The following is a 16,062-nucleotide window of genomic DNA, read 5'->3' as shown; positions in this document are numbered from 1 at the left end:
CTTCGATGCTCAAGTCAGGTAACAAGCGGCTGTTTACCCGGTAACAAGCTGCTGTTTATTCGTTTCTAGCGGCTGCTATCGGTTACTACCCGCTTACAAGCCGCTGGTTTACAACTATAGTCTGAAGTGACGTCAGTACTCAGTGGCCCGAGCTGACTGACTCGAGCTTGACCGATCATACAAGCCCGCGCGGTCGGAAGATCTTGTTTAGCAGCCACCACGGTCCACGCGCATCCCCATTCCCCACGCGTGAATGTAGATTATAGAAGTAAAATGTACGTTGTAATAGTGGTGTCTTTGGCTGGAAATAATAATATAATTTTCTGCAGCGTGAAAGTAGCAAAAACTAAATGCGTTACTTGTACTATATTTGCCACAAGAATAGTCTTCTTAACTTTAAGTGCTCTTAGTAAACATTAACTTGCCTAAAATTAAAATAAATAGAAGTAAAATGCATAACTCACTAATATATTTACAAACATTATACAACAAGTAAGTACATTTAAATAACACAAACTTAGCACTAAACATAAATAATGTGATCGCGTTTACATCATCACAAGTCACAAACATCATCGTCTCTCTTACGAGAGTTTTTGTGATTGTCATAAAAAATGCATCTTTTATAAATAAAATATATTAAATACACGTGCTAGTAATTATTAGTAATCCATTGAGACATTGAGACCGAGGGTACGCGGTGTCTTAAATAGCGCACTGCAGGCATACTAGTGGGGCCTCGACTGCGTCTTTGGCGTCTAAACTGACTTATAGCCTTAATAGCTGTACCAATTTTGTCACCAATGGCATTTGTTATACGTGGGAGAGCCATGCTTCGGCACGAATGGGCCGGATCGACCGGAGAAATACCACGTTCTCACAGAAAACCGGCGTGAAACTGCGCTTGCGCTGTGTTTCACCGAGTAAGTAAGTTCCCCTCCCCTATTCCCTTCCCTTCCCTTCCCATCCCTACCCTACCCTCTTAAAAGGCCGGCAACGCACCTGCAGCTCTCCTGATGCTGCGAGTGTCCATGAGGTCGTGTTACATATCGATAAACTAGTTGACATCTTCTAGACATTAATTACCAGTGGAACTACTATTCGGTATCTGGCGCGTCACCAGTCCAGCGAGCGGTGGGCGTCTCGGAAGGTCTTGCTGTGTTCGCTGTAGAACTGCGCGAACCAGGTGCGGAAGGCGCGTATCGTCCTGTCGCTCTTCACGTACTGCGGCGAGCTCACGTACCGTTTGTGGTTCCATATCGCCACGTCACGCGCGAACTGAAAATTGAAGATATTTAAAGCCTGGAAGAGCACTGCTCGGAGTTCAGAGATATAATAAACGTAAATGACTAAAAGGCATGCGGATTTCTGGAGATTTGCAAAGTACCAAGAAAGAAAAACTTTAAATAAATGAAAATAGAAGAAAAGCAGTTTTCTTGGGATGTTCGTTTTTATTCCTTTAAATCTTTGTAGCCCTAAAGTGTCTGTTGTGTAATTGCGACTATACAACCATGCATCGTGCATTGCATTCATCTCCCAAATACATGATGTGAGAGGTTGCCTTACCATCTAATACTTAGTTGAGGCTTGTTACCTAGTTTTTTTTTGGGAATAAATGGATAGTTAACTTAGTTCACCTGTATAGCCTCAGCATACACGAAGAGCATGCCGACGGGCGCGTTGTAGGCGGGCGAGTAGACGCGGTGGACGACGCGCTGCAGCAGCGGCGACAGCGGCGTGATGGACTGCACCAGCAGCAGCGGACCCAGCGCCGACCGGAACTGCAGGCGGACGTGCGCCGGACCGATCTGGAATTATGGAAGTTAACTTAGCACTTGCTTTCATGTCTTTACAGGCACCCGCCCGCGATAAATTGTACAATTCGGCTGCGTTCCAGATGACGTTAATTTTGACCAAAACGCTCAAAACGTCCTCTTCTGCCGTTCCCTTTGGCGACCGGGGTCGTCTAAATCGCGGCTATGACGTCACTCATGACGTCATCATTTTCGCTCAAAACGACCCTTGACGAAGATGGGTCAAAGTGGGCGTTCTAGTATTTTTTTTAATTTTAACGTAACTATATCGCGAAAGCCATGTTCGGAAAGTTTTCACGACAGAGTAGAGACAAAAAACTTTATATTATTTCATTACAAATAATATTTTAATTGAAATATGTATATTAAATGAAATAACATTTAATGAAATATTTTGATTGGAAAATAAATTGTTTTAAATGAAAGGTCAAATGATTTCTTATAAAATATAATACTAATTTTCATCTCTCCTATACCTGTTGACCTCGTACTTGACTAAGCATTACGTGGTATTGTTACCTAACGTTTATAATATGTGACAATAGTCAATATTCAACGTATGTGGTTTTGTTATTAAAATATGATTCAATGTGAAAACTCAAATACATATACGTAATAAAAGTTTAACTATATTAAAATATGAAAAAATGTAATACTAAAAACGAAACAAATATAATATTATGTATTTTATTTGTAAAATAAATGTAACTATAAACAATTACTTTTATTTACGACTTGAAGAAAAGGATCGTAATATCCAAGTTCGGTTCAATGTACCTATGTATAAAAAAAATTATAGTTCTTTTTTTAAACTTTTCTCAAAACGCTCAAAACGATCCATAATCCGTTCCACTTGGGTTTGTATCATTGACGCTCACATGCTAGTGGAACGGGAAAAACTACAGTCTTGAGTGTTAGCGTTTCAACGTCATCTGGAACGCAGGGTTCGTGTAACACATTGCAAATCATAAAATGTTGGGATGATGCACACTGCACAGTCTTTAGGTTTACGTTAAGAACATCGACTCAACACCAACTCAACTCGATTAAGCTTTGAAATCTAAGGATTATGTTGTGCTACTTTTGAGTGCTCACTGCTCAGTCTTTCAGACGTCGATTACAAAATAAAAAACACTGTAGCACCTCCATCGTGGGCATCGCAGACACAATCGATTTTCAATTATTGTTATGCGGCAACCGGCTGCCGCTTGGGGGTTGATGGGCTAATTAACTACAACTAACACTCCAACAAATTACATTTGAACGCCTCATCACGATTTCAGTTTACGTCATCGGATTCTTTAATAAAAGCCGTCAGGTCATCTCACCTGCTCCACAGTGCCGGCGATGGGCAGCACGTTGTACTTCATGAGCAGGTACTGGTGTTCGATCCTGATGCTGGCCATGTGCCCCAGCTCCGACCGCGACCACTCCGCGCTCCACACGTGGTGACCTGCGCGACATGATCACGGTTACGTTAAAATTGTTGTATTTTATATGTTACATAAGTCTGGTTATTGCATTTTCAGAAAACGTGGCACTTGATTGGAATGTACTCAACAATCACCACCACTTCTTTAACAGATTCACGTAGTTCCTTTCTAAGCACATGCATCGTTCAACAATCAATCGTTTCCACAAGACACGTAAGGTTTCTTCAAACTCACCGATGAAGTTGTTGAGTATGGGGTACTTGGCGCCGAGGTCGCTGAGTGCGGAGGGCGTGTGCACGGCGTTCAGGTGCGATACGTCCGCGCCGTTCTCCGGGATCTCCTGCAATCATAATAATTAATTTAATATACCATCCTCATCACCTTGATGAGTATGGCAGTCTTCCACCGTGCGTTTCTCGCGTAACTTTCTGCCGCGCAAAAACTCTGCAACGAACTTTCACCAGCAGTATTTCCGGACGAATACGACCTGTAAATCTTCAAGAAGAGAGCGTATTCCCTCTTAAAAGGCAACGCACCTGCAGTTCTTCCGATGTTGCGAGTGTCTATGGGCGACGGAATTTGTTTGAAGAAGATAATCTGTTTACTCGTTTGCCCCCTTACTTTATTAAAAAAAACAGAGAAACGCATAAAAAATATATGTGTAAAGGATCAAGGTGAATAGGCCGTTGGTCCACTGCCAACAATGAGAACCACCAAAGTAGAAGAACATAATATTGTCTTGTCTGACAATAAGTAATCATGACTGTGAAGAAAAAAGCTTGTTAAGAAATGTGGACGGGCTCGTAAAAAGCTAAAAAGCTCGCCCGATCCCAATGTCATTGAGGGTATGCAATCATTTAGCAATATTAAGAATTAACACAATTTCTACAGAGTTAGCTTGATTTCATGAAAGAAATACGGCCAACATTATGCTGTTCTTTTCGTTCGAAGTCTTACTTTCTTTTCCTCTACCAGCAATCCTTCATGTACCTGTATATGCGCGCTGACGAGGAACTGGTTGCGGCCGCGGTAGGCCCAGGAGTCCAGCTGCGGCACGGGCGGCACCACCCACTGCGGCGCGCGGCCCTCCGCGTCGTACCACACCCACACGGCGCCGTCCGTCTCCATGCACGACCAGGTTTTGATGGAGATGCCTTTGGGCACTGGAATCGAGGAAGTCAATTATGGTGGCATAGTGGTACAACACAGGTTACATGTAAGTATGTAGAACTTTGCGCTGTTTTTTTATGATACCATAATTATTGTTAGGTATCAGCTTAATGTCGTATCTAAGCAGCACGACGCCGACGCCTGTATACTACGAGTACGTTAATAATAAATCAGTCTTAAACCTCAGAATTTATTAAAACAGTCTCACAGAAAACAGGCGTGAATAAAATGTGTATGATGAATAACTCGTTGCTTGATTGAATCAATAACTATTTAGCTAAAAGTTACAGTTGCTGGAACTGTTAAAAAGTCTGGACCATTATAACCTAACTGTACTCAAACTCAACTCAATTTTTTTTTATTCAGGTCGTATATAAACGTCAGGTCTACACTGGTGCCTATCACCGGTTCTAACTAACCCGGCGAGAAGAACCGGCGTAAGAAACTCGCATATCGAACTCGGGACCATAATTATTATTCCATTAACTGTTAACATATACCTACAAGCAGAACCAGCAGGGGCGTTAGAGAAGCACAGTATGTCTCACCTTTCTCCAGGCCCGGTATGGAGGTGCAGACGCCGTCTTCGTCGAACCGCCACTGGTGGAAGGGGCAGGTGAGGCAGTTGCCGCTGACGGTGCCGCCCACGCCCAGGTTGGCGCCCAGGTGTGGGCAGTACGCGTCCACCACGCGTGCCGCTCCGTCCGCCCCGCGGTACACCACGAAGTTCTCGCCTAAAAATCATATAGACCAGTTGTCGACATTTGTGATGAGGAAACGCAAAACTAAATGGGATTTGACGTAAGCCGATCGTTAAAGGTGAGACCGCACTAAGCAACACTTCACGTTCCATAGAACTGACGTTTTATGTCGCGAAGCTTCGCTGCCGCGTACTGCCTACGGCTTACCAATGCATGGAGAGGTTTACCTCATACGATTTCAGACAAAGATCAATATTTATGGCAGTGACGTGTCGCGTCAGTGCCACGTAGTTTCGCTTTAGTGCGGTCTCGCCTTGACGCTGGTAGTCAGTTAACTACAGACTGGTAGTTAAGAACAACCACTGTAAGTTGCAGGTCGTTGACGGCCGAGGCCTACACTGCGGACGAGTTTACAATATACATCGTGGTTAGTTGACAATTCCCACCCAAAGCATCAACGGGCACGACGTCCTCAATCTTCAGGTCTCTGGACTCGACGAGCGCGTACCAGCCGTTGGGGTATGGCGGGGGCAGCTCCCCGCGGCGCCGCGCGCGCATCACGCGGCCGATGTTAACCGCGCGCTCGCCGCGAGCCCCCGACACGTGCTCGAAGCCCACTTCCGATAGCTCCTGAAATAACAACAATGATTGGTGTTCTCGCTTACTTGAGACATAGCAGCTGACCACGCTCTGTGAACGCCCTGATAACCCGTATATCGGTCACTGCTGTCGCAATATGCATCCAAAATACAGACCAAAATAATAATTATTTGAATACTATGTAAGTATGTTTTTTCTCCTAATGTGACTTTTGTTTGTAATTTTTTTTGTACATAATATATGAGTCTCGGATACTTGAAATAAATGATTATTATTATTATTATTTAAGAGTTTAGAACTTTAGACAGACTATTCTTATATGAAAATTTGTTTGCCTGAGCAGCTTCATGTGTTTTGGTATAGTAAAATGAGACAGAATCGTAACATAGAATACATTTTGTAAATGCAATGAAGTTTTTACTGTTTACTGATTTCATTTCACATGCCTTAAAGCGCATGTGAAATCAGTCATTGATCAGTCAAACTATGATATTATATTATAAAAAAAAACATCATTGCAGTCAACAGAATATAAAGTACAAAGTAAATAATTTGCCTTACCTTTTCATACAAAACCGGGCTCCAATACGACTTGTATAGTATTATTATAACGAGTAAAACTAAAACAAATAGAGCAATACAAGCGTATTTTGCGAAAATAAAGCTGAACAGCCAGTGCAGCAGCGAGAATGTGACATTGACAGCTCCGTGCAGAATGTCCTCGGTGGCCATCTTGGTTCGAGAGTCTGTGCAGTCTGACATCTTGTGTGCAAATCTGAAACAAAATATTTTAACTCAGACTTGGTAGACACGATGTACACAGAGATGCTTCACAAAATATGCTACAAGCCTATCTTGAGCGTTTTATGATACGTCGAAGAGACCACCTTTGGCCATAGCAAATTATAATTTTCGGACTGGCAACGTATCGCGTGCTTGGAAGAAGCAGAAATGATCATTACCACCACAGATTTTAGAAGTGTTCTGAGATTACCACCATAATAATGCTTTTAATTTAAAAAAACCATCTTACCAATATGACCTAATAATAAGTATCAAAAAAGTTTCAGCAGCTATTTCATAAACTTTGCCGGAGGCGACGCGATGCGGGGTTGTTCAAAATTTAATCTTAAATGCAGCGCCCGCGCCGCGTCGCGTGTCTGTGTATCCACTCTCAGCGTAAACGCGGTAATAAGAAGTAAATAAACAACTAATAAGCTTTTTGTCCTTTTCTAATAAGTTACAAAAGTCTCTTGTCTGACAATAATAATTATGCAGCTTTTTGCTTGGACTGGCGTAAATCTTTAACGGACCATTAAACAGAGATGTGAAACACATGAGCGGAACCGCACTCGTGATGGTAAAGTTTTGCAGCGCAGACCTTCTGCGGCTCGGTGAAGGTCATGTCTATGTAACGATGATTACATCAGCAATGTCTTAGTTTTTACACGCTGTTGTTGTGGCGTGCTTTAGCTGGAATATTGTTTTTTTTCTTTACAAATGAGGTAAATGTCGGTCGCGAAAATTCATTCAACCGTGAAGTACATTTATTCCCGTGGTCAGTAGCCCAGTAGTACAGACAGGCCTGTCCCACTCGCACGTTTAGGCATCGAACTGTAAGTACCACCCGCGGGTGGCACATCATAAGGGACTCACAAGCGAGCGGTGACGCACGCGCAAAATTTTTCTTCGCGTATCTACTGTTTACTGATCATAGAGAAATTTAATTCATTATACTGATTTAACCGCTGTGACAGATTAAGAAATCCTAGACTTCGAATGCGAGCGACCTGGGATTGAATGCCTCCCCTCTCACCCCACAACTCTCTCCGCTACATGTTTAGGTATGAAACCGATCGCTCTTGTAGGGGGGCGGGTCTATCTACGCCCGTCCGTCCGCCCGTCTATATAATAATGGCAAGACAACCCGCGACCCGCGACACTCACAGCGCGACAGAAAAATGATTATACAGTCGAAGTTAATAAAATTCCCAAATAAAAATCTCACCGAAGCGCAGGTCGAAATGCGTACACGTACTGCATTAATATGTATCATATAATATTTCACGTATAGAATCATATATAGGATTACATCCATCATTCACACTTCGTAGAAATTCGCACACAATTCTCAGAAAAATGTCGCTTCATACGAGCTGCGGATACGTTTTATCAGCTTTAAGTTGTATTACAATCAAAATGAATCACACTAGAACCGCACGTCCCTGTACAAAGTTGCCAATCATATTCTTCCCATAATTAGGGTTCCGTACCCGAAGGGTAAACACGGGACCCTATTACTAAGCTACTTCGTCGTCTGTCCGTTTGTATCTCCGGTATCCGGTTGTATCTCGATAACCACTAAAGCTAGGCTTCTGAATTTTTCACAGATTGTGTATTTCTGTTGCCGCTATAACAAGTACTAAAAACAAAATAAAATAAATATTTAAGGGGGCTCCCGTACAACAAACGTGATTTTTCGCCTTTTTTGCTCTATATTAATAAATATAGATAATAAAGATAAGAAAGTTTCACATACATTCAATTATATGTGTACTTTAATAATTAATAATTAAATTCAAATAAAATAAATATTAAATATTAAAATAAATATTTTAAACACGTTTTAAACAACAAACAATATTCAGTGTAATTTTTACACTTATTCTAGTTATTCTGATATTATTTTCTACTATATTTACGATTGACTACTAGTATAGTTTAGTTATAACTTATAGTCGTGTACTATTGAACATGTACTGGCAGACAAATTCGACAAAAACTAAGACTAATTATTATTATATAAGAACATATTTAATTTGTTAAACACAGGCTTCCATAAACAGTAAATAATAACTTGTAATTAGATTTAATTAGCATTACCAAAAAATATGATCAGATACCAACGTATAAAGATTAGGTAAGTGCGAATTTTACTGAGGCTTCTCAAGTAATAACGGTTGATTAAATTTCTTGTTATCTCTTCCGGTAGGTACCTACTTGTATTGATGATATTGATGAAATAAAGGCGTGATAACATTTAAATAAACTTGGCAGTAGGATGGCTCCTGGCAAGACTACTTAGATACACTGTTGTATGACTTACAATTATGTATAATTTTATGTTATAGCATTGTAAATTTTTTTTTAAAATATTAATTTTTTATCTCACTTTTTTTTGGTAAAAAAGTGGGCCCCGTGCGAGTTTCTTACGCCGGTTCTTCTCGCCGGGTTAGTTCCCGAACCGGTGGTAGGCACCTTAGTAGCAACGTTCCGAAAGCATTTTTTTAAAATCTACTCAGATATGAATCAATTTTATATTTATTTTATTTTATTTACTATTACATACTTAATATAAAAAATTAATTTTCAACGGATCAGTTTTTTTGTTTATCAATACTTACTTATAATTTAGGCTGACAGACAAATACGCTTTCGCATTAGTAATATTAAATTTTAAATTAAATAAAAACTGTATTTAAAATTTTAAACGCACTGAGGAGCGAGCAGCTGTGTAGCTCGTTGATGTCTAGTGCTTGCACACAATTTGGATTCTGCCTTGTAATCCATACCACAATAATTATTATTACAATATTCTAATGCGAAATTGTCTGACTGTTATTCTTATACCTGACATTATTTTATATCGGCCAAGTTGCCAGAAATAAATGGTAAATAAATAATTTAAAAAAAAAACAACTTAAAGAAAGGAGTGGGTTTGGACTTTTTTTAAATGCAGCTAAGTACTTCAAGCCCTCCGAAGAATTAACGGTATTTTTTTCTAGGGACAATGTATCGATCCTGCGTAAAAAGCTTTTTGCACGAACTTGAATATTCCTCGAAACTATTATGCGAATTATTATTCAAGTTCAAAGATTTTTTATCTCTCTACGGTGAGGCCAAAAGGTAAGGATTTTTTGATAGTGCCTAAACTACTGTCCCGGTTTTACTGCTTGAGACCACAATAAATTTATATTTTCTTGTCTATTCTTTTCTAGCTTTCACCGCAGTAATTCCGTAACGAAAAAACGTTTTTTCGGTGTATTTGTGTGCGTGTGACTAGACGTGGGAATTATATTCGCATACTCGTACGTCTAGTCTTCCATTTAACACGTATTTTTTTTACTTATTGATTTTAACCACAGACATAGAGCGAGATAGATACCGCATGTGTATGTACTTCGCGTTCCATATCACGTTCCCAAACGACGAGCAATGCTCGTCTTTCGAAAGTCTTTTCTTTAGTCTGCTATCGGAATCGGACGTTAATTAGAATTTTAAAAATGCCTTAATGCCGCTTTTAGGCATATTTTAGCCGTATTGAGCTGTAGAAATTCAAATAGAAACGGCTTAGATAATGGACACGTTTCTTATCATCGGTACGTCACAGTAGGTGGGAAAAAAGTGGCACGCTCGTTTTCATACAAATGGAGGGACATATCGGTATCTATCTTGATCTATGTCTGTGATTTGTATGTTGTGATTATATGACGTGGGAGAGCCATGCTTCAGCATGAATGGGCCGGCTCAACCGGAGAAATACCACGGGCACGGGTTCACAGAAATCCGGCGTGACACAGCAGTGAGTGAGTTTACCGGAGGCCCAATCCCCTACCTTTTCCCTTCCCTACCCTCCCCTATTCCCTTTCCTACCCTCCCCTATTCCCTCTTAAAAGCCCGGCAACGCACCTGCAGCTCTTCTGATGCTGCGAGTGTCCATGGGCAACGGAAGTTGCCTTCCATCAGGAGACCCGTTTGCTCGTTTGCCCTCTTAGTTCAATAAAAAAAATTGAACCCAACTGAGCTAGGAGTTTTATGTTTTTCAACGTTTGTATATTTTTTCTTACTTTATAATAATCTCAAGGCCGCAACACAGCATTGCGGCGTAGCATCGTAAAATTTGACGCCGCAGAACGCATCGTGGAAATTTCCGATGGTTTAAGTTTGTTATCGTACAATGTCGTATTGCGTTGCGACATCGCATCCCATTTCTGTGCGATGTTGTTCTTGCGATACGACCGTCGGGCCCTTTCCTTAAACTGCTTGCGGGCCTTGAGCGTGTGGGGTAAGTATTTGTTCTTTAAGTTGGTCCCGAAAGTGACAAATTACAATCAAATTTTTCTTTACTTAATACCTCGATCGTGGGAATCGCAGACACCATAGATTTTCAATTTTTATGCGGCAGCCCGGTGCCGCTTGGGCATTGATGGGTTAAGAAATGTTCAGGAAACTTTAAATTGTCTAATGTCTATTAGGCTTCTTACTGGCGAATGGTAGTCGAAAGCAGGACAAGTGTCAACGGCTGCCGTCATCTGCTGTCGACGCGTACCGTTGACAAGTGTCGTTCGTCTGTACGAGCGCTTACCGCGCGTTTGCCGCAGCCAGTATGTGGGTCTGCGCATGCGCATGCCGCGCGGTGTCGGGTGTCGCGTCGTGTTTCTCTGACCTTGGCAGTGCACTATCAGTAGGCATTTAGGAGTGCGTATGTTGCTGTCAGCTCTGATGACGGCGCGACTTTCGTTGACCCAATACTTAAACATTTGTAGTCAAACTAACTACATAATTATAATGTCTGGAAGACATCACCGAAATTTCAGAAAAGTGATTTTCTGGAAAAGCTCGAAAGTTTGCCTGGGGTTGTAAATTTTTTTTATAAAATTTCCAATCTTTAAGTATATACATTAACTAATCGTTTGTAATCAAACATTGTTTTCAAGAATATTAATTACTTAGGCGGGCGGGGCTTAATAGTGAGGGCGGGTGGGCGGAATTTTAACTTCTTCTGTGAATATGTTTACTACATCCATACTAAAATTTTGTCTGTCTATTTGTATGTCTGTTACCTCTTTACACGCAAACCACGGAAGTGATTTTGCTGAAATTTAGTATCGAGAAACTTTGAGTCCCGAGGAAGGACATAGGATACTTTTGGTCCCGAAAAAAATTATGTTCCTGCATGATAAACGAATATTGGCAAAGACAAAGACAAAGAAACATTTATTGCTCAAAACTATGCTACAAAGGTGTTACAGATTTGTTGGTTTCAACAGTTTATCCGTTCGGGCATGCAATATTTGTATGAAAGGGAAAACATAGAGCACACATCCAAGTACGGCGCAACGGAGTGACGGAGGCAACGGAGTTATGTCTAAATATGTTTAAATGTTTAATAATTATTCCAAAACTTCCAAGTGTTGCGATCGTATTCGAAATTTAAACGCGGCGGCCATGTTGGGTTTAGGCGCCAAATGTATTCCCGACCATCTGACTTGGTAATAACTGACGCAGGAGGTTTCATCATCATGTTGTCCTTCTGACCGGGGCAGGGCCCAGGACCCATGATTTGGCCCATACGACCACATTTTTATAGGGGCATTGGTTACGAATTTATCCGTTTTTTTTATAGAAAAGCGTTGCTGTCATATGTAGCTACGATTCGAAGATATCGCAATGTAACAAACCAAACAACTACCGCTCCCCAGGACATCCTAGTAGTAGTTACGCTTTTTAACCGACTTCCAAAAAGGAGGAGGTTATATGTTCGTCTGTTTATATTTTAAGAATGAATAAGAAGCTTTACATCCATTTAGCTCTCAATTTTAGCAAAATTTAAAATAAATTTGTTGTTACATCAACAACATTCCCTTTGATGTAAAGGCCGATAAAAATATTTTTTCTGGCAAAATATGAGGTTGCCGCTGGATCTGCCCGAAAAATATATTTACCGTACAAACTAAAAAAATAACTATTAGTAGAGCTACGGCAGCTTGTGTGTTGTTATTTAATGTATGCTCTACTTGTAAGCTCCACCTTTCATCTAATGGCGCCGAAAATACATTCATAAAATCTACAAAATACGAATAAGTAAGTAATAAAAACTACTTAAATATCCAACATTTTACATTTTATTCCATTATTGCAATGGTTTTTGGTAAATAAATAAGATGTAAGTACATGTTTTATTATTGTTTATGACTTAATTGAATAATAATTAAAGAAAATTTTCAGCTGAAGTTGAGAAAGCTTAAAGCTTTATATTTTATAATGCTAATAAATTCCGTATTAAATAAAAAAATCTCACCAAATATCTTCCGGCTTTTGTCTTTGACCGAATACTGGCCTATTTTAAAAAATTATCTAAATTCAAATTGGAGCGGCCATAGACAAGGTGCTCGCGCGCAGGCAACACTGCAACTGTTTGCCTCTCCGCCGCTTATTTATTCGGCAGAATAATGCATGTTTATTTTTAAATTTAAATCTTTTTTTCTGCCGATTCTGTGACGTAGGAAGGAAGGTACGGACGGCTGATAAAAACACCAATTGATTTGTTTACTAATGATCAAGCCGCTTGGCGTAGAAAGTTAATCTATTGAGCGTTTGAGAAAGATGTTTTGTCTCTGTAAAAATTTCGGATAGTAGAGTAAAAGCTCAACGAAAGTTTTAGTTTTGCCTACTGCTTAGGACTGAAAGTAAGTATAGGTTTTATTTCAATAAAATAAGGGGGCAAACGAGCAAATGGGTCACCTGATGGAAAGCAACTACCGTCGCCCATGGACACTCGCAACATCAGGAGAGCTGCAGGTGCGTTGCCGGCCTTTTAAGAGGGAATACGCTCTCTTCTTGATGGTCGTATAGGTCTGGAAATACTGCTGTGACAGTTCGTTCCAGAGTTTTACAGTGCGTAGGTAATTTAAGTACGTCAAGAATACGATACAGTACACGTACAAATAAAATTGATTAATGATGCTTGACCATCCAGTTAATATAAGTCATTAGACCTATGTTTCTATGATAACTGCCCTATTAACGCGAATAAGCTTTAATAAAATATTCAGTGGTTTTTTCTGTGCTGTCATTAGCAAAATTCACTGGAGCAGTTGGCCAGATAAATTATTGACGTTCAAGAATTTCAACACACGCGACGCGAGGTTACTTAAGGTATACCCTTTAGCCAATACCTTCTTTTTATCGCTTCTTTAAAGGATCACCGATCAAAATGTATGGAATTATTGTCATAGCGTTCGTTAATATAACGTTGACGTTCGATTCGTCTAATTATGGTGCTCCCTCACCGCGAGCATTCACTTGTAATGTAACATTATATATTCGTTTATGAACTTTACATTACACGTAACACATGTAATGTAACATAGATTCGACTTTGAGGCCGGGTGTGCACTAGCGGCCAGGCCGCAGCGACAGGCCGCTGGCCGCCGTGCGGCCAGGTGCGCGTGGTCTATGGCGGTTTCATACTAAGGTAATATCTATCTCGATGGCCGTCACGACCTGGCCGCTGCGGCTTGACCTCTAGTGCGCGCCCGGGCTGAGTATTACATTACAATACTACCTCCCTGACTGACGAGCATTCGCGTGTAATGTAACATTCGGCTTTGAGCATTCCATAGTTAGTTGATGTTACAAGTTGTATCAAGATATTACACACTGTATCATTACTAGATGCGCATTGTAATGCTCGGTTTTGAATCATTACAAGGCTGAAGGCACGCATTGTAATGCTCGACTCTGTAAGAAATTTGTTCGGCGATTCTATAAAGAAGCGATTAAATAAAAGGTCTTGGCTACAGGCTCAGCTTACAGTGCAACGTGAGAAGGCGATGCGGTGCGTTCTTAAATGAGCCATACGAAATTGAAACGGGCATTCCTGTCTGTAAAGCGGGGAATTGACTACCGGGCCGCCCGCTACGGGCCGCCCGTCACGGGCAGGTCTGTCGCATGTCTGCTCGTCAATTCCTAGGTACGGGCACAGACATGCCCGCCGGCCCGTGCCCGCAGCCTGCCCGCGAGATCGAATTTTCCCGCGCGGGCACGGGCAAGTCTGTACATGAATGGTCGCAACGGGCGGCCCGTCGTCATTTGCGCCTTGAAGGGCGATTGGAGTCATCTTAAAATATTATTTTAAAATATATTATTTTAAGCAATACAAACAATAAACTTAAGAAAAACCAACAAAACAATTTTGACATTCGTTTATTACCATTTACCGGTCGCATCCTTGTTTGTGGAAAGTTATAAGCAAGGATTACATGAACACCGATCTACGTAATGCCGCTAATGCAGCGAACTTATTGAAAAATCTATCATTTGTTACAAAGAAGATCGAGACCATGAGTCCGCGACCGAGCTGCAGCCCTCTATCTATTCGACTGACTTGCCTGTTCTGTGTATGTTCAATAGGGGCAAGCGGCAGACTTGTGCGAGACCGGGCGGCCCGCGGGCAGCCTGGTAGTGAATTCCCCGCTTTAGTCTCTGCCATGTGCCTTGACACTCTTGACGGGTAAAAGAGTGCTACTTGTGGCTACTTACAGGAACTTGCTACGAAATGTTTGCATTAATGCCCGTTTTTACCAACCGCCCTTATCGAGTAAGTGTCTTAATCGCCTGTGTGTCAGCAAAGAGCCGCGAGCCGCGAGCCTGGGGGCATGGTAATCCAGTGTGAGCGATTCTCGTGTGTCACCACGCGAGCCAAGAAAGTTCGCGAACTTAAAACCCGCGTACTTTAAGTTCGTACGTCTATCAGGCACTTTAGGGATCTAGCGCCCTTTTAGTATTTCTTAACACAGACACTTTGAAAACTCTTGTTTTGCCAAAATTCTTAGGGTCTAAGGACGTAGGTGACACGTAAAAATATTTGTATAAGATTAGGAACACCTAGCGTTAGGAGGTGGTAATGGGCATAAATGTACTATTTTTTGTGTAAATAAAATTAAAATATTATGAACGGCTAATTTCGTCGTAATTTGAACCCTTGTGGTCCTCGAAATAGTGTTTCTGTTTCCAAAAGCGTCTTCGATTTGGTACAAAACCTTTTTACTCCGTTTTCAACGCAGGCGGGGACAAGAGCTAAAAAAAGGGGGCAAAGTCGTTTCAGGTGTTCAGTGGTCCGTAGAACATCGTGGTCCCGATATGGTGACCATTATAGACCTGACGCAGGCGTGACGTCCGATCTCCACCTTTTGGGGAGGTTTGACGTGCTTCACATACTCACTAGTTGTGCCGCATAAACAAAACAATTATAATAGCTGCACGGAAAATGCCTACGGCTAGAGCGGTTCCGCACGTAGTAGTAAAGTCTATAGTCAAAGTACACTTGATTTGGGTCCAGATTCTCATGTTGAATGTCGCGATTATCTCAGGCTTCGTAACGGCTATCGAAGCTATATTCGAGGTTTTAGAATCGAGTCTTAGCATTGATTTAGGACCTGTTTCACCACTTCCTGATAAGTGACGAATAGGCTACCCACCAATTATTACTTGGCAGATCAAGTATGGAGAATCTGTCAAAAAAGTTGTGAATAGCCTATTTGGCACTTTATCAGAAAGTGG

The 16,062-nt window shown here is 41.1% G+C and overlaps 2 protein-coding genes across 3 annotated transcripts in view; both read right to left on the bottom strand.

Annotated features, from left to right (window-relative positions):
* The window catches only part of LOC121736560 (tubulin beta chain-like), a 229,299-nt gene that overhangs the window by 172,011 nt on the left and 41,226 nt on the right, over positions 1 to 16,062 (bottom strand). The window lies entirely within an intron of this gene.
* LOC121736562 (cholesterol 7-desaturase nvd) lies at positions 1,043 to 7,741 on the bottom strand. 2 transcript variants are annotated; one of them, XM_042127844.1, is made up of 9 exons: positions 7,727 to 7,741; positions 6,280 to 6,493; positions 5,565 to 5,748; positions 4,966 to 5,151; positions 4,238 to 4,410; positions 3,482 to 3,587; positions 3,143 to 3,267; positions 1,638 to 1,808; positions 1,043 to 1,278 (listed from the first exon to the last, which is right to left on the bottom strand). In XM_042127844.1, exons 2-9 carry the CDS (start codon positions 6,478 to 6,480, stop codon positions 1,117 to 1,119), a joined length of 1,308 nt encoding a protein of 435 aa, XP_041983778.1. In that variant the 5' UTR covers positions 6,481 to 6,493; positions 7,727 to 7,741; the 3' UTR covers positions 1,043 to 1,116. The 2 variants fall into 2 exon arrangements, with proteins under 2 accessions (XP_041983778.1, XP_041983779.1); XM_042127845.1 differs by lacking the exons at positions 6,280 to 6,493; positions 7,727 to 7,741 and adding an exon at positions 6,029 to 6,072.

This window comes from Aricia agestis, chromosome 19, assembly GCF_905147365.1.
Source record: "Aricia agestis chromosome 19, ilAriAges1.1, whole genome shotgun sequence".
Classification (NCBI taxonomy): Eukaryota; Metazoa; Arthropoda; class Insecta; order Lepidoptera; family Lycaenidae; genus Aricia; species Aricia agestis.
This window is presented reverse-complemented; position numbering and strand designations above follow the sequence as displayed.